At 38.8% G+C, this 18,770-nt stretch overlaps 1 protein-coding gene across 5 annotated transcripts; it reads right to left on the reverse strand.

Moving 5' to 3' along the window:
- Nucleotides 1–468: 468 nt before the first annotated feature.
- LOC103496891 (probable magnesium transporter NIPA1) lies at nt 469–17,360 on the reverse strand. Of its 5 annotated transcripts, none has more exons than XM_051084409.1 (9): nt 16,977–17,360; nt 16,694–16,895; nt 16,431–16,487; nt 15,793–15,883; nt 15,459–15,619; nt 15,243–15,370; nt 15,011–15,148; nt 8,580–8,672; nt 469–833 (listed from the first exon to the last, which is right to left on the reverse strand). In XM_051084409.1, exons 2-9 carry the CDS (start codon nt 16,818–16,820, stop codon nt 645–647), a joined length of 984 nt encoding a protein of 327 aa, XP_050940366.1. In that variant the 5' UTR covers nt 16,821–16,895; nt 16,977–17,360; the 3' UTR covers nt 469–644. The 5 variants fall into 5 exon arrangements, with proteins under 5 accessions (XP_050940366.1, XP_016902084.1, XP_050940367.1 ...); XM_017046595.2 differs by having other exon boundaries at nt 16,694–16,767; nt 16,951–17,360; XM_051084410.1 differs by lacking the exon at nt 8,580–8,672.
- Between the last annotated feature and the right edge of the window lie 1,410 nt (nt 17,361–18,770).

Consider the following 18,770-nt stretch of genomic DNA (forward strand, 5'->3'; position numbering starts at 1 on the left):
GGTATTATGAGCCATACAAAAAATAATCTAATTGATTTCAATTTCAAATGAAAGAAATTCGTTGATGATAATCGAATGAACGCCGTTGCAACACTTTCAACTTCTCTCATCTATGAAAGAAATAATTTTACTTGTAAATTTAAATTTTATTTTATTTAATAATACCCAAAATTTGTATACACGGCCTTAGTTTCTTAGTGTGATATTTTTCTCCTTTGAATAAAATCAAGGCAAAAAGAAGAAAAAATAAAAGAGTTACAACTACAAATTTCCAAAATCCAAACTACAATCGAATTATCACGCCAATGACCAAGGACATGGAGATAGATTCCTTCGGTTAATTAATATGAAACGAAAAGAATGAATTAACAATTACTTAATGGCATGCATGTTTGAAAGTGATTCTAAAATGATTAAAATCACTTCCGTGTTTATAATCACGATAAACACATTTAATTACTCAAAATCAATTCAAGAGTGAATTTTTTATTTTCAAAAGCATCTTTTAATAGAATTAAAATTGATGAGTGATTTTAAACAAATATTGCCATAATAGTCATGGAGGTGGCAATTTTATTCATGCAAGGAATTTGTTAGCTCGACGATCTGTTCGTCTCCAAATGGGGATAGCGTATAATTTGAAACTACAATGTTCTGGTGGTGTATAGATTTTGATTTTGATGAGGATGGCTTTGAGTTTGGAAAAGAGGGGGTTGAGTGGCAGGGCCTTTTCCCATATCCTTGGTTTTGTGGAGGAGAAAGGTGCCGGAAAGAATGGTGATGAATCCACAAACTTCAGTTGCAATTTGTGTTGCACTCTGTGTGTCCCAATCCTGCACAATAGTGAAACAAACAATGAGAATGTCAGTCACAGTCACAGTCACAGGCACAAGTTCAAACTTTGGTTGAAAACTTAGACGTTTGATATGTCTTTCTTTCCAGGAATGGAGTTTTGAGACTGTGCCTCTTTTGTAATGTTCGTGACCGGTGTAGCTTTGTCCACTTCAAGACCAGCTTTGAGAGACAACAAGGGATAGGGTTTTAAATTATTACATTTTTCAACGTGATTTTCATATAATTGAAATTGTTTTAAATTATCAAAATCACGTTTAACATGGCAGGAGCGATTGTCACCTTTACAAAATCACTCCCAAACATGCACTAAATCAAAAGTTTCTTTACAACTTCCAAACATCTCAAAACCCTAACATTTGTTCCTGTAGTTAGAGAACTTGTCCCACAACTGACCAACTGATGGAAACAAGACCTTACAATATGTCATCATCCAGTGTTGAACCTAATAAATCTAAGTAAAATTTTCCATTCATATGTGTCAGAATTAGTGGGCTTAGCCCATTGGAAAGATTTACCCTAAATATTCTTTCCTTTTTTATCTCTTTGCACTTTTCTATTTATTCTTCCTTGTACCTATTGTATGAATATTAGAAAATAATAAAACTAAAAATCGTGGCTTTTCTCCCGATTCTCGAGTTTTCACGTAAGCCAGTTTCGTGTTTATTGCTTTCAATATGGTATCAGAGCAAAGCAACGATGAAATCCTAGAAAAAATTTTAGAAATCACCCAGACCAAAACAGCCACCGCCACCACCATGGAAAAACTACTCCAACGGATTCAAACGCCGCCGATTTATCCAATGGGCCAACCCTCGCCGCCACCCGCGCAACCTTTCGGCCAGAAACCACTTCACGCGTCGCCTCTGTCGAGCGCGTGGGCCCACATGTCGCCGTCCGTTAATCTCACCGCCCATCTCATCCGCTTCTACCTGTCGTCGCCTGTCCAACCGTCTCACCCTTTCAATCATCCGCCGCCGCACGCACTGCCCATCGCCGTCGGACAGCAACCTTTAAAACTGTACAGTGCAAATCTGTCTGTCGACCCTTTACAGCAACCTTTCTTCTTTAGGAACGGGACTGACCAATACCATAACAGGTCGAGGATTGAAGCGGGCGAGTCATCGGCACCCTCCCGTTATGGACAGCCATATGTTTGTGGTCTCAAGATTAATCAAACTTACAGGAGAGCTGTTTTTGAAGTTAGTGCATCCTTGGCACAGACCGATCTACCGATGTATTCCAAGAACCTGGTAATTTCGCTTCCTAACATGCCTTCAAATTATATAACTAACTCTGTTGCCTTTAATGCTCGATCCTTGACCCATGATAATGAGAAACCAATTCTCGTTTGTGAGCACTACAAGAAACAACAGCATAACAAGGATCAGTGTTGGAAACTCCACGATTGGCCCCCAAAAGGTAAAGAACGCTCCTCCAATGAGCAACAGAACTCAGGGCGTGCCGATGTTAGGGAGACTGCTAGCACCTCTCAACCAATTGGCCCTACTGCTAGCTAGACCAGCTCTCCTACTGTAAGCGCCATTGCTCAATCAGGTACGTCTCAGTCCCTTACCCTTATTGGTGTTGATGGGATGAATCCCAGGATTCTGGACTCAGGGTTCACAGATCACTTAACAGGTTTCTCGGAGCACTTTGTCTCTTATACCCCCTGTGCCGGTAATGAGAAAATTCAGATAACCGATGGCTCTTTAGCCCTGATTGCTGGGAAATGACAAGTAGTCCTCTTTGACGGTTTCTCCCTCCATAATATTTTGCATGTGCCTACGCTTTCTTATAATTTGTTATCTATCAGTATGTAACGTCCCAACAATTTAGATTTTCATTTTCATTATCTTAAGTGCAGTTAGTGAAATTTTGAATTTATTTGAGGAAATTTCACTAGTGAAATTTTTTATTTGCATAATTAATTAAGTTGAGGACCTAATTATTTTGATTTGGATAATAAGATTGGCAGAAATATTGTTTGTAAATAAAGAGGTTTGGTTGGTTGAGGAGAGAGATGTGAGGATTTAATTGGGAAAAGAAAGAAAGAATTAATTAAAAGGAGAAAAAAAGGGGAAATTTGGTAAGTTTTGGAGGAGGAGAGAGAAGGCGGGGTTAGTTGGTGCTTAAAAAGCCCTTGGAACCCGTGCAAATTATCCTCTCCTTTAAGAAAAAAAAAAGAAAAAGAAAAGAGGAAGAGAAAACCCTAGCCGCCGCCGAACCCGTCGTCGTGACCAATCTGAGCCGCCACTCGCCGCGCTCCGTCGAACAGCCCTCCGCGACCGAACGAAGCGTCTGCCGACCCGCGCTCTCCAGCCGTCGCTCTTCGCGGATCAGAAGTCGATCCATCCCGCCGGCCGCTCCCAAACGAAACGCCTGTCGGACCACGCCTCCTTCGAAAGCCGCCGCCCGAACCCGGAAACGCGACCCGCGCACCCGTGCCTCCATCACCGCGTGTAGACGACCCGACTCGCGACCCGAACAGCCACGCCGCGCCTTGCCTCGACTCGGAATCCGACCTACGCCCCTCTCTATGAGCCGAGCGCCAGCCGCCCGCGTCTGCAACCCGCACGCGCGCCGCGCCTGCACCACTAGCCGAGCCGTCGCCCGCATGAGCCACGCCTTCTGTCGCATGCCAAGCCGACTCCTGCCTTCAAGCCGAGCCGATTCCTGCTCTTCCAGCCGAGCCGCCAAACCCTTTTGAACCACCTAGCCTTTTTTCGGTCCTTTGCACCTATTTTGATAAGTCAAATGGGTTTTTTAGCATACCCAGCCAAGACTTGAATTTTTTTAACCTAAATAATTTAATATGGATTAGATTAAATCATTTCTCTTAAGGAACATCTTGAGTCAGTTGATTTTGGAGCGTTGGATTTCTTCAGTAAGGGCTCAAGCATTGCAACCTCGACCTAGGGTAAGTCATCTCAACTACATTTTTGGGTCTTAGGTCGTTTGGTGAATTAATTATAAGAATTGGCGTTATTAAACATTTAGGACCTCGCTGTTTGGAAAGCGCATTTTCTTGCTGTTAGGACTCGTTGAGCAAATCTCCAGGTAAGAGATTTCTACTACTAGCTCTACGACTAGAATCATGAGACCGCATGCATTCCTAGTTATGCACGTTAAGGACTAGACTGTATAACGATATGTCAATTAATGAGGGCATGATGTAACTGATGATGTGATTTGATATGATGGCATGGTATAATGTGATGACGTGGCTTGTTATGACTTTATGTTTGGATATTGTGATGAGATGTGACATGATGATTAGACTGATATGATTACGAGATGATGCTATGTTATATGTATGCTATGGTTATGGTACCTGTTAGCTTAGCCTATTAGAGTCGTACCTACATGGGTGTCCTTCGAGATCACCACCTATTTAGGGCTGCGTAGTCCAACGGAACCGCCAGTCTGGCATGGATATAGATATGATTCGAGTGATTCGACGGAATCCCAATTGTCTTAGCGTTTCCTCCGGGTTCGCTACAGACCAGTATGTCCTAGGTGCTCCCTCAGGACACCGAAGACCAGATTCTGTTCCTACGGGAGCGCATGTTGCACGTGTTTAGAAACGTGCCAATTATTGGATACTATTTTCAGGACTCTAATAGGAAGTTAACAGGCACCTAGTGGGACTAGTAGTAGGTCCCTTTACTGAGTATTTTATACTCACTCTTTCCATATCACATTTTTCAGGTAGAGGCAGGGGTAAGGGTAAGGGCAAGCTGGCGGGCGACCAGAAGTGACCGTGGCGAGCCATAGGGATCTCTGCTTCCGCTTTACACCCCAAATTAAACTTTCAATATTTGAATTTTTATTATTCTTTATTTATTATTTCGTTTCTTCAAAAGTAGATAGAGCTCGAGTAAGATTTTAATATTTGTTACGTTTTGCACATTACCTTTGATTTGGTTTTTCTTAGTAAATAAAATTTTGAAGTTTTGTTCGTTTTAGCCAAACTTTATAACTTTGTCTATGTTATTTATATTTAGTAATGGCTTCAACTCAGTATAAGGAGTTGAGTCGTTACACAGTAAGATCATCCGTGAGTTGCACTGTAAAACTACTTTCTTACCTGAGTCTATTTGCTTTCAGGACTTGAATTCAAGGAGGACGATTGGCACTGCCTGGCATAGCAGGGACTTTACATCCTTAATGATGATACCTCCGATAGTAGTATCTCTACGACTAGTTTACTCTCTTCCTATTTTAGCACCTCTGAACACGATGACTTTATGTTGTGGCATTTTCAATTAGGTCACCAAACTTTACGTCTATGAAATATTTTTTTCCCCATCTCTTTCTTAAAATAGATGTCTCCTCGTTATCTTGTGATGTGTGCATTCGAGCAAAACAACATCGTGTTTCTTTTCCCTCACAATCATATAAACCCACACAACTGTTTACCCTTATCCATAGTGACGTTTGGGGTCACTCCAAGGTCATCACCTCTTCTGGGAAAAAGTGGTTTGTAACTTTCATTGATGATCATACCCGTCTTACCTGAGTCTACCTTATCACTGATAAATCTGAGGTTTCCGCTATTTTTCAAAACTTCTATCACACCATTGAAACACAATTCCATAAAAAAATTGCTATTCTTCGGAGTGATAATGGTCGGGAATTTCAAAACCATAACCTTAGTGAATTTCTAGCCTCTAAGAGGATTGCTCACCAAAACTCGTGCGCCTACACTCCTCAACAAAATGGAGTGGCCAAGCGAAAAAATCGTCACCTTCTGAAAGTAACTCGTTGCCTTATGCTTTCCACTTCCCTTCCTTCATACCTGTGGGGAAATGTTATTCTTACAGCAGCTCATTTAATCAATAGATTGCCTTCTCGTATCCTCCACCTTCAGACTCCCTTAGAATGTCTTAAGGAGTCCTACCCCTCTACTCGTCTTGTTTCAGAGGTTACTTTTTGTGTGTTTAGGTGTACCCCTTATGTCCATAGTTTTGGCCCTAATCAGACCAAATTTACCCATCAGGCCAGGCTTTTGTGTTTGTTGGGTATCCCTTTTACCAGCGTGGTTATAAATATTTTCACCCGTCGTCCAGGAAATACTTTGTCATTATGGATGTTACTTTCGGTGAGGACCGACCCTATTTTCCCGTTAACTATATTCAAGGGGAGAGTGTGAGTGAAGAGTCTAACAGCACCTTTAAATTTATCAAACCTACTCCTAATACCGTGTCTGACATTGATCCTCACACCTATAATCCTACCCACAAACCAAGTTTCTTGAAAAACATATTACAGGAGAAATCTCAGAAAGGAAGTCGGGTCCCCTTTCTATTGTTGTAAACAAAGATTGGCCTCTATATCAGCTGGATGTTGAAAATGCTTTTCCGAATGAAGATTTAGTAGAGGAGGTCTACACGAGCCCCCCACTTGGCTTTGAAGCCCAGTTTGGTCAACGAGTTTGTAAACTACAGAAATTCTTATATGGTCTGAAATAGTCACCCAGAGCATGGTTTGACAAATGCACTACTTTTGTCAAGTCCTAAGGATACAACCAGGGACACTCTGATCACACTTTATTTACAAAAAATTCTGAAACAGAGAAGATTGCAGTTCTGATAGTTTATGTGGATGACATCGTTTTGTCTGGAGATGATCATGTAGAAATCAATCAACTTAAGCAAAGAATGGGTAATGAATTTGAAATCAAGAATTTGGGGAATCTAAAATATTTCCTTGGAATGGAGGTGGCCAGATCTAAAGAAGGCATCTCCGTGTCTCAAAGAAAATATATCCTTGATCTGCTAACCGAGACAGCTATGTTGGGATGTCGTCCCGCTGACACTCTTATTGAATTCAACTGTAAACTAGGAAACTCTGGATGATCAAGTTCCAGTTGATAAAAAATAATATCAGCACCTTGTGGATAAATTGATTTACTTATCCCATACTCGTCTTGATATTTTCTTTGTTGTGAGTGTTGTCAGCCAGTTTATGTAGGCTCCCCATGCAGAATACATGTAAGCTGTTAAAAGAATTCTGAGATACTTAAAAACGACACGTGATAAAGGGTTAATGTTTAGAAAGACAGATAGAAAGACCATTGAGGCATATACTGACTCGAATTGGACAGGATCTGTTGTTGATAGAAAGTCTACCTCCGGTTTTGTACCTTTGTTTAAGGTAATCTTGTAACTTGAAGGAGTAAAAAGCAAAGTGTTGTGGCCAGAAGCAGTGCTAAGACCGAATATAGAGCTATAAGTTTGAGAATATGTGAGAAAATTTGGCTCCAGAAAGTCCTATCTAATATTCATCAGGAATGTGAGACTCCATTCAAGCTCTTTTGTGATAATAAAGCTACTATTAGTATTGCTAACAACCCAGTTCCGCATGATAGAACTAAATATGTTAAGATTGATCGGCATTTCATCAAAGAAAGACTTGACAGTGGGAGCATATGCATTTTGTACATTCCTTCGAGTCGACAGGTTGCTGATGTTCTCACCAAGGGGCTTCTCAAACTAAACTTCAACTTTTATGTTAACAAGTTGGGACTCATTGATATTTACGTCCCAACTTGAGGGGGAGTATTAGAATTATTAGAATTCGTGGGCTTAGCCCATTGGGAAGATTTATCCTAAATATTCTTTCTTTTTGTATCTTTTTGCACAAAACCGGTTCTCGGGTTTTCACGTACGCCGGTTTTGTGCTTATTGCTTTCAATAATATGAGGCTACATCTTTTCCTTGTGCGTGTTGGTTTTGGTCCTAGAATTTTCATTCAACTTTCACTTTGGTCTCGAAACCAAAAATTCTTATACTTGTAATTTTAGTTCCTAAACTCTAACAACTTTCATTTTGGTCTCTTAATTATCTTATACTTTAATATTTTATTTTTCCGAGCTTTTAACTTATTTCATGTTGGTCTCTAAACTCTTTTTTTATTCTCTTATACTTCGATATTTTATATTTTTATTTTCCTAAGCTTTTAACTAATCTCATTATGGTCTTTTTGGTGAAAGATAGACTTCCATGGATGAAATGAAATTACAAAAGGGGGGAAAGACCCCAATAGGGAGTTACACAAAAAGACCTTATAATGGTGGAATAAAAGAGAAGATTTATGCCAAGTTACAACTGTATTAACTATAGTATCAATAAATCAATGGAAAGAGGCTTCTTTTCCTTGAAAGATTCTACTGTTACGTTCTTACCCTCCTAATTTTAGTTCCCTAAACTCTTTTAACTCCTTTCATTTTCATCGTTATAATATGTAAGAACCTCAATTTCAGTCATCGACTCATATCAAACTCTACATTCAACAATCTTTCTTCTTTTTTTTTTTACATCCGTGAGTCTAAGCCAGATAATGAATACCTCAACTAATTTCATGGCGTAACTCACCTAACCCTACAACATTTGGTTGCCAGGAAAACTCCTTGGATATTAGATTTTATAGATAACTACTACAAATTGAACTACTTCCTTCAAAATCATTTTCTTAAGGGCTCGTTTGTGCACTCATAAACACTTATTTAAAACTTAGAAAATCAATCCAAACGCATCCTAAATCCATGGCACTTATTGACTACTAAGTCAATCCATGATGGTCTCGTTTTCAATAATTTGGAAGAAGAAAAATTCTCTGATGATTAAATGTGAAGTTTAAAGAAGATGCTTTGAAGAGCTTAATCATAAAATAGATAAAAAATCTAGAATAGTGCTTGATTCCATGGAGCATGGTTCACTCACCTTGAACATAATCGTACCGGCAAGAATTGTAAAAGTTGTGAACATCACATAATAAAATGGAGATATAATAGCAGAGTTGAAAGCATCAAGAGCCTGTGAAGATAGTGATCAGACTATAAATCAAACTTCCTTTTGACATCAAATTTTAAGAAACACTGCCAACATATTTACTACATAAAAAGCACAAACTCAGACAGGCAAGACAAATACCACAACACAAACACGACGACATGCCAAGAAGCATGAGTACAAGAGATATGGACATGACAATGATAGATCACTTGTTTAAAAACTAGGACATGACAATAACACATTTACTCAGATTCATAAATTCAATCCTACACTATTTGTCTTGCGTGTATAATAATTGATATGTGCCTAGTAAGTGTCTAGTGTCACAATCATAATCTTTCAAATACGATTGTGCGGCACTTGTTCTACTCGGTCAACAAGTCAGCCGTTCAATATTCGAAATCCACGGACAAACTGGCGGTATGATGTAGCCTCCCTCCACGTTCTCGAAAAAAATGTTTTTATAAAACGGGAGAGAAAAAGTAAATTATTGAAAACATCATAAAAGAAAGCATTGAAGACTGTCAATTGCAAAGAAAATAGCTTAGCTTGTAAAGAGTGCGACAAGGCTTGCGCGAGGGTCGGACTACTCATGTACCCCTCATAGTACATATTGAGATTTTTGGTCTTGGCAGGCTTACATATAAAAAAGCCGAAATGTCACACTGTGGCTCGGCGACATGAAAATGAAAGAATTAACCTAGACTACTTTCAAGACGTAAATATAAAGTGATTTAGGGGTATTCGGGCATACGGCCATAGGTAAATAATACCATGAACAAGTATGCCCTTGACATTCTCCCCTACCTAAACGGTTGATGTCCCCGTCAATTGGCAAAGCTGAAGCTCTTTGATCTTCTACTTCCACACTTCAAGATCTTCGACATGTTCTCTGCTTGTTACCTCCACGAGGGGGTTCTTCCACTTCACTAGGAATTTATGTATCTCCCTCGTGGGCCTTCTATCTGTCCTTACTCTGTCAGCAAAGACTTCCTTGACTTCTTTATCTTCTTCCTATTCCAAGTTGACAGATAATCGTACGGCGTTGTTGCACCTTGGATCGAAAACTTGGTCATTCACTCGAACTTAAGGAGGCATCGCTTTTGATCCACCCTCTCCTCCATCGGCCTTGAAGCTTCTTTTAGGCACACTCGAGCGATGGTCATCCATTTGCTCCCGTTTCTTTTCAACTTTGCGAACTTGAGGGTTGTTTCCTACATAAGGGCCATCAATGAGCGGCGGCAACACAGAATGCCTACTACATTTAATCTCAAACTGACTTCTCTTGATCAGCGAATCTGTCTGAACACTGTGACCAAGTTGGGTTACATTCAGCAGCTGAACCCAATTCTTTTGTCTGCCATCAACAAGATGATGTAGATATTCTTCGAGCATACAGTTGAATTGCTCGGCCTCAACTTTGGGAGGCTTAGTCGTATCGACGACCCCAAGACTTGGGTCCTCAATCGTGGCTTGCTTCAGACCACCGAAGGCGGCCTGACACTTGAGGTTCCCACCCCATTGAATGTCTTCTTCTTCCAACCACTCAGTCCGCGAGCTTGCTCTTGTTAAGAATCCCTTCATGGACTGCCCGTTACTATTGATCGGTTCGGAGCATGAGCGTAATATTGCGACTGATTTCGGTATTCTCCCCTTACACGTTGCGGCAATCTTCCTCTTTTACACCTCAATTTGGTGAAACTCCATCATATGATCCAGCACGTTTATCTATCTCTGTACAAAACGACACTTTCCTTCCTTGGCATCAGTAAGACTAGATGGCATCATGGGGAACTCGTATGCTCTAAGTCCAGTGACACAAGTTGTCTCGAGTCCCTCTGCCTCCATTGCTCTTACTCGACAGTACCTCGATCGAATGTCTGACTTCAGGATATACTTCACCCCACGTGAGCGGTCAAACAGGTTGGGGAGTAGAGGATATGGATATTTGCGGCTAGAGGTGAGCTTATTCGAGATACTGCGCTTGATACGCTGTTGTGAATTTATGTCCTCCTTCAAGGAAAGGACCGGGGCTCCATACGGAGCCTGTACAGGTCTACTAAATCCTGTACTTGACAATTTCTTCGACTGTTTCCGAAGTACAACTAACTCTAGTGGCGTCGTGCGATAAGCATTCTTCGTAGGCGCTTTTGCCTCTGATGGCGACTCTATCCCATGGTCGGTCCTCCTTCGCATCGACAAAGACTTAGCCAACTATTTGGAATCACAACATGGCACTTCTCCGGGACACACAGAGTGTCTTTGGGGACTGTCTCCTCCATTTTTCCCAATGCCTCAAGCGAGATCTCCACATATGGTGGTTCCTCTTGGACGCGATTCTTATCTAGTTGCATGGCCGATATCATTTTAAATCCATTCGGCTGACGAATATCTGCTTGCACTACTGTGGGAAAAGATCCAGTGATCACTAGACATCTGGCTGAGGGCATTGGTATGACTTGATGTTCAAGGAGGAACTCCATTCCCAGCACTACATCGAAGTCGTCCATCTTTATAACCACAAAGTCCACCGAGCCTTTCCATCCTCCCAACTTTATCATCGTTTGTTTCACTAGTCCGACGATAGGTAGGGCGATGGAATTCACGACCTTCATTCTTCCTGAATCCTTCTCCCAACGGAGTCTTAGACGTCTGGCCTCTTCCTCTGTTATAAAGTTATGAGTTTCACCGGAATCAACCATAGTACTCTTAGTTTGTTTTTGGTTAATCCAGGTATCAATATATAATAAGCCCCCTTTTGTTGGTATGTCTCTCCTTAACTTTTTCTGGAGAGACGACATGTATTTTATGGCCCCTATTCGAGTCTTTTCGCCCCCATCTATCTGGCCCACTTCACCCTCAGATTGATTCGACTTATCATCTATATTCGGGATTAATGAGGCCTGAAACACATGGAAGTTGACTTTATTCGGGCATTCTCTTGCCAAATGTGACCCCTCACATATAAAACAACTGAGGGGATGCTTGGGCGGGCTTCGATTATTCGGTCTTCGCCATGTGTTCTTTGTGGTTGACTGGTAAGGTCTGCGGTCTTTACCCGAACGTTTGTCTCCCCCGACAGCTTTGGGAGAACTCGAACGACTATTCCTATTCCTTCCAGGTGAGGAACTTTGAGAGTCACTGATCAGATCAAACAACTATTCGGCTGCTGCATACGCTGACGTGGGGTCTCGGACCCTTTGTTCATATAACTTGGTCTTGACCCACAGTTTTAGCCCTTCGACAAAACAGAAAACTTTTTCTTTTTCTGACATATCGTGAATATTTAACATGAAGCCCGCAAATTGTTTCACGTACTCCCGAATACTGCCGGTGTGTTTCAGCTCACACAATTTTCGTCGAGCCAAAATCTCAACATTTTCGGGAAAGAACTGTGAACGGAGTTCTCTCTTCAAAGCGTCCCAAGTATCTATCGTACAGCGTCCCTCTTGCATGTCAACATACCAAGACCTCCACTATAGTTTGGCATCCTCAGACAGATGCATTGTTGCCAATGTAACTTTGGCTTCCTCGGTAACCGTGTTTATGTCTCTGAAGTACTCTTCGAGGTCAAAAATATAGTTTTCCAGGGCCTTTGCATCTCTTGCCCCACAAAAGGGCTTTGGTTCCAGAATCTTCACTTTACTAACCGAAATTGCTCCTCCAGCTGGAGCTTGGTTTGCGATCGCTTGCATTGTGAGGTTCGGTCTCGCATTCACATCCGCAATTTCATTTCTGACGGCATCAAAGGTAGCTCGAAAATCCTCCGACATGTCGTATCATCTCTAAGAGTGTCTTCTGGGAGCTATCTAGCTCATTGACACGTTCTTCCATATGGGCAACAAAGCCCGACGAACTATCTTCATATTCGTAGTTAACAGTTCTTCCAACGTTTCCTTCTAGAGTGTCGACTCTTGACAACAACTCCTGTATTGGTAATCCTTCGACACGGCCAGCTACCGCATCAATTATGTCAGTTTTCTCAGCGATCTCTTCGAGGCGGGACTCCAAGAAGTAGATGAAGTCGGGAACTTCAGTTAGGTAGAGCATCTAGTCCTCCAGCTCTACCAGTCGGTCTCTCTGGGCGTTACCCGATGGATTCGCCAATGACATATTTCGATTTTATTATCAACTAGCTGATTCAACTCTAATACCACTTGTCTCAATCGTAACCTTTCAAACACTATTGTGCGGCACTTGTTCTACTCGGTCAACAAGTCAGCCGTTCAATATTCGAAATTTGCGAACAAACTCGCGGTATGATGTAGCCTTCCTCCACGTTCTCGAAAAAATGTTTTTATAAAACGGGAGAGAGAAAGTAAATTATTGAAAACATCGTAAAAGAAAGCATTGAAGATTGTCAATTGCAAAGAAAATAACTTAGCTTGCAAAGAGTTCGACAAGGCTTGGGCGAGGGTCGGACTACTCAGGTACCCCTATAGTACATATTGAGATTTTTGGCCTTGGTAGGCTTGCATATGAAAAGGCCGAAATGTCACACTGTGGCTCGACGACACAAAAACGAAAGAATTAACCTAGACTACTTTCAAGACATAAAGATAAAGCGATTTAGGGGTATTCGGGCATACGACCATAGGTAAATAATACCTTGGACAAGTATGCCCTTGACACTCAGCTTACATTCAATTTATACCACTAGTAGTTGGCGCAGGTTCATTGAGCTAACAAGTGTTCAACAAGAGTTGGAGTATCCAATATATATCAGATATTGATGTGTCAGCCAAACTGAACAACTGTGCTTCTTATAGGACATGTCAATTTCTAAAAAAAGTAAAACGTAACACGATGGGACAAACTTGCTTTTTAACCTACACGTATATTTGTGCATATTCTAATATGTATAAAATATTTCATATCATAAAAATAACATTTGGAAACTAAAATTTTAATCAACAAGAAAAAAGGACCATTAGTTGGTCCCCTTTTGTAAATTGGTAGCTTGGTGGGCTGTTTTTTTTGTACGTCCTTGTATTCTTTCATTTCATAACAAAAGCTGTTTGATTTCATCCAAAAGAAATCAAGAAAAAAGGACCATTCATTTAAAATAGTGAGAAATCATCCAAGAAGGTTTAGATTCTCTAGACAGAATCACAAGTGTGAGTCCTCTTTTCTTTTTTTCCTATTCTATTTAGTTTAGGTCTAATTTTTCCTTTATAAAGCGTGTCTAGCTCATACATAATTTGACCTAATCTGTCAGTAAAGTGTTTCTTAACATGTTTTAAACTTTAAAGATAATTTAACTAATCAGATACTCCTTTCTAAGCAAAGGACACGTGTCAAGAGGGCGTCAAAGCATCTTGGTGTTAGACACATGTTCACCATCAAGTTTTCAAATTCATGACAGAACGCATGGCACATGTGATTTGAAAATAAGTATGCTTAAAGGTTGGTGTATTTTATAAATTCAGCCTTTACTTTTCCTATTGTGATGACCTGAATTCTAATTTTTCAAGTCAACCCAACGGGAGTGGGAGCTTGAATCCAGGTTCACTGCTCTAACTTAGAAATGGCACCAAAATACTTTTTGGTCCATAGATTGAGTCTAATATTCATTTGCTCCCTAGATTTCAAAATGTCACATTTTTGTCCACGAGTTATAAGCTTAATTTCCATTTAATCCCAAGATTTCAATATTTTACGCTAATACTCTTGAGTTTACATTAATGCTCACTCTCAGTCTTTCATCTTAACTATCTGGAAATTAATTTAAAACAGTTACATCCAGTAATAGTTATTTAAAATTATTGAGAACTAATTCGAACTTTCAAATACAATTAGCTTAACTCTCTCAAATTAAATACAGGAAACTAAAATAATTTAGTGAAAAATCAAGAGTAGAAGTATAAATCTTAAATCCTAGGTATCAAATGGAAATAAGCTCAAAACTCAAAGATAAGAATTTAACACTTTGAAACCTAACCAGCAAATGAAAACTAAACATGGAACTCAATGATAAAAGTGTAACATTTTGGAACTTGGGACAAATGAAAAGTAAACTGAAGATTTAGGAGCCAAAAAGATATTTTTCCCTATAAAATATAAACAAATTGAAGAAATTGGCAAATGATCATAAATCTTTGTAGCTCAACTCTGCTATATCGAAATGTTTAGGATTCAGAAGTGAAAGAAATCATGTTACCAATAAATCTCCACAAATGACGGTGGACAAGTCTTCTTTGTGAAGGGTGGGTGTTGTTTCAAACATAGGATGAGATATTGAAAATGTTTCAAGCCAGTTTTTAAGCAGATATCTCAGCGTGCTGTGAATCTTGTGCTTTATTACCATATCTAGTATGAAAGTTGAGACATTAATATAATTGAATGCTTTGAAATATTACCTTGTTCAAGTAGATCACCTGCAAAATACAACAGCCAACCACAAACACACTGAAGAACCATGTCTCGAAGTACTTGAATTGATTCATTCCTTCAAATGTCAACTTGGCAGCAATAGCTACTGCTTTGACACTCATAACCTGAAGAAAAATATGAAAATTGTCATAGCCATGGAAAGATGAAGTAAAGATTAAGATGTGCTATCGAGTTTCAAAGATAGAACAGAAAACAAACCGTAAGAGATCCCATGAGAGAGCAAATTCCAACATATATAATCATATGGGACTGGCCATAGCGAGGGGCATATTTAAAAATGAGTACCGCAACTACAAACATTACTAGGAATGAATAGACAAGAAATACTGAAAGAAAAGCAAGAAAGCACAAATTAGCATCCAAATCTTAGAAGTTCAAAACTACACAGTCTCAGAAAAATATAGAATATTATACCTGGCTCTGTAGCAAGATGCCAAACTTCCTTAACAGATTCAATCTTTTTCTCCAGTGGAGCATGCAAAACAATAGTTGTAGAACCCACAACACAGAGAACACAACCAAGAATTCCAAAGATATGCAGCTTTTCCTTCAGCATAAAGTGAGCTAGAACTGCACTGCATGAGATTATTTTAGCTTTCATTCATTATCAATTATAGAATATCACAAGCTACACTCAGCAAAGTGGACACTAATTTTTCAATACCAGATTCAATTTTCAAAATCCACCTTCAAGAATTTACTTGTAGTTGACATTCCATAATGTTTGCAAGCCTAATGTGTTGCATACCTGAAAATAATGCTCAAAGCTCCCAAAGGAGTGACAAGAATTGCAGGAGCATATGCGTAAGCAACGAAGTTAGCAGTCTCCCCAACAATCACTATGAAGAACATACAAAAAGGAAAAAAAGAACGTTATTGAAGAGAAATGAATAGAAGAATAAGACTTGACTGATGTTCAAGCCTTCCTGGTGTGATTGTATTAACGCAAAGTAGGATATTGTAGATTTGGTAGGGCAATATATTTAGATACAACTTCTTATATGTAGACAAGTAATAAACTGATACGAGTTAAGGTTGGAAGATGTTGAACACAATTCGGTATTCAAGGAAAAAGAATAAATAGAACTATTAAGGTCACATTTAATAACCATTTAATTTTTTGTTTTTGGTTTTTAAAGCTGATAACCACTACTCCCACCAATGATTTTTATTATTATCATATAATCTATTTTTACAAAATGTTTTCAAAATTCAATATGTTTGAAAAAGAGAAAAAATTAACCCAAGGATTCAAATGTTTTCTTAAGAAAAATGAAAAGCATGGAAAAGAAATTATGAGAAAACCAGCACAAACTTAAAGAAACTAAATGATGATCGAAAGGAGCCTTTATAATATAATAACCATAGAGAAACTCAAAAACTTACAAGTTATCATCCCAGCCCACCACCAAGGTTCACACAAGTACGAAAAGCCTCCATATGCTGAATACATTGAAGCAAACAGAACAACAATAATAATACCAAATAAGAATATACGAACTGAAAAGCTTTCTTCAAAATCAAATATTCAGAACATGTTTTGCAAGGTTCAACGATTTCTTATTTGAGGTTCACCCTTTCAGATTTTTTTTCATAGCTCTCTCAATTAACAAATAAAAAAAACAAAGGATGATCAAATAAAACCAAACCTGCTCTGGTTCCAGCAGCCCCTGATTTGATGAGACCTTTCTTCTTGATAATAGTACTAGAGCCAATAAAGACGCTGGAAGAAACAGCAAAAAGAAACCCACGAACATTATCAGACGAAATCCCCATAGTTTGAAAAAGAAATATGAGGGAGGATTAGTGGAAGAACTTGTTCGCGAGCCAAGAGACATCTAATCCAAATCCCTACACCCATTTATCAAAAAGTAAGAACCCAAGGAAGAAATCACAAGAAACCCACATCAGAAATCGAGAAAAAAATAATGCCTCTTGGCTCGCGGAAAAGCCTTAGAAAGCTATGAAGCCACCACCACCGCGATATATGAAAAACGGGTCGATTCGAGAAGCGGCATTGATGATGTTGATGGGTTGTAACATTTGATTGATTAGGAGTGGGGTGAGTTGTGGTTTGGTTAAGTTTTGCATTTGAGATGACGAATGAGGAAAAATAGAAGTACAACTCAGTTTCAAGTGTCCTTGCCGCGCTTTTCCAATGGATTCTCCTTTGGTTCCTTTTTTCTATGATATTTGTTATTTTACAGTTCTTTCAAACGCAATTTCGACAACGCCATTGAAAGCGCACGGACAACACTTTATAACGAAAAATGAGGAATATTCTGGTCGCTCCAGCTTCCGCTCACCATGCCTTCAAAATCGTTTTTCTTTTTTCAATATAAATATAAAGTGTTAAATCCTTAAATAATTTGGTTGGGATAAAGAAACGACAAAAATAGGGTTACGTACGAACAGGTCGCATCACCCTGTACGTGTATTTTTTATTTTAAAATAACTTAAATTCATATGATTTCTGAAATTTGTTAGGTTAATATCAGGGTGTGTTCTGTCGGTATTTTGAGGTGCTTACGTTTGAAAAAAAAGTTATTTTGAAAAATTTGTGGTGTTTGACAAGTTCACATTTTTTTTTAAAATTACTTTACAAAATAATTCATTTTAGATAAATCATTGAAAAACCAATTTTTTAGAAAATGAATTATAAGTGATTCGGAAATTCACAATTTTTTTCATCTTATATTGAAATTACTAAAATGCTCTTCATACTACTCCTCCTCCCATCTTTCTCCCCCATTTTTCACCTAGTCAAAAACTTTTGTACTCTCTTTCTCATTTTCTCTGTCAAATTATCAAGTGGATTGTTTACGAGGTATGTTTGGGTTAGTTATGTGCTCACTCTTTCTCATTGTTTTCATGAGTAATTTACCTTAGACAACACTTCTTATGAATTAGTTCTCATTTGGGTTTTTAATTCTTTGTGTCGACGATCGAATTCTTGTCAAGAAGGTAATATTATATTTTAAGCTGAGTTTTGTATTTATCTATCGAAGTATGTGCTGAATTTTTTTAATTTCAGACTTCAACAAGGCTTTAGGAGTATTTTTGTGCATGTGGATTGAGATTTTAAGCATGCTTATGATGAAGCTCGATGGATTGACTGAATCTTCAAAATTATGTGTCAGGCTCAGCTATATCATAAACGAAGACTATAAATGAATCATGAAAGTAACATTGTAGTTTAAAGTCGATTATTTCTTTGATATCATAACTAAACAAGCTTTGGGAGATTGAGAATGCATGTTGTAGTTTGAAGTCGATTATGAAGCTACTTGTTATCTATGTACATGATCTAGAATTTAAATATGCATATTCAACCATCTTAGAATACATTTTCATGTTTCATTATCTTTGATTCAAAGCATTCTTGAGCTGTTTAAGAACTTGGGTATCTTCCCAATGGGTCTTGGATTGTACAGAAAGAAGAGCAATTAAAAGGGAAAAGAGAGAATGATAGAGAGAACCCATTTGAAGGGGTATGAAGAAATAGGAGGTGAGTGGGTTAATGGAGGTGATATTGGGAAAAGAAAAGGAGATAGATTCTGAAACAGAGAAATTGTTAGAGCAATCAAACTATTGATATTGAAAATTTGTATTTAAATTTTGGAAGTCATGTCGTGGGTTTTGTGAAGAAACAGGAAGGCAAAACAAGCAAAGGGGCCTTTTGCCATAAGCTCAATGATGAATTTTTAACATCTCTTTAATATCTCT

Source organism: Cucumis melo, chromosome 5 (assembly GCF_025177605.1).
Source record: "Cucumis melo cultivar AY chromosome 5, USDA_Cmelo_AY_1.0, whole genome shotgun sequence".
In the NCBI taxonomy this organism is placed as follows: domain Eukaryota; kingdom Viridiplantae; phylum Streptophyta; class Magnoliopsida; order Cucurbitales; family Cucurbitaceae; genus Cucumis; species Cucumis melo.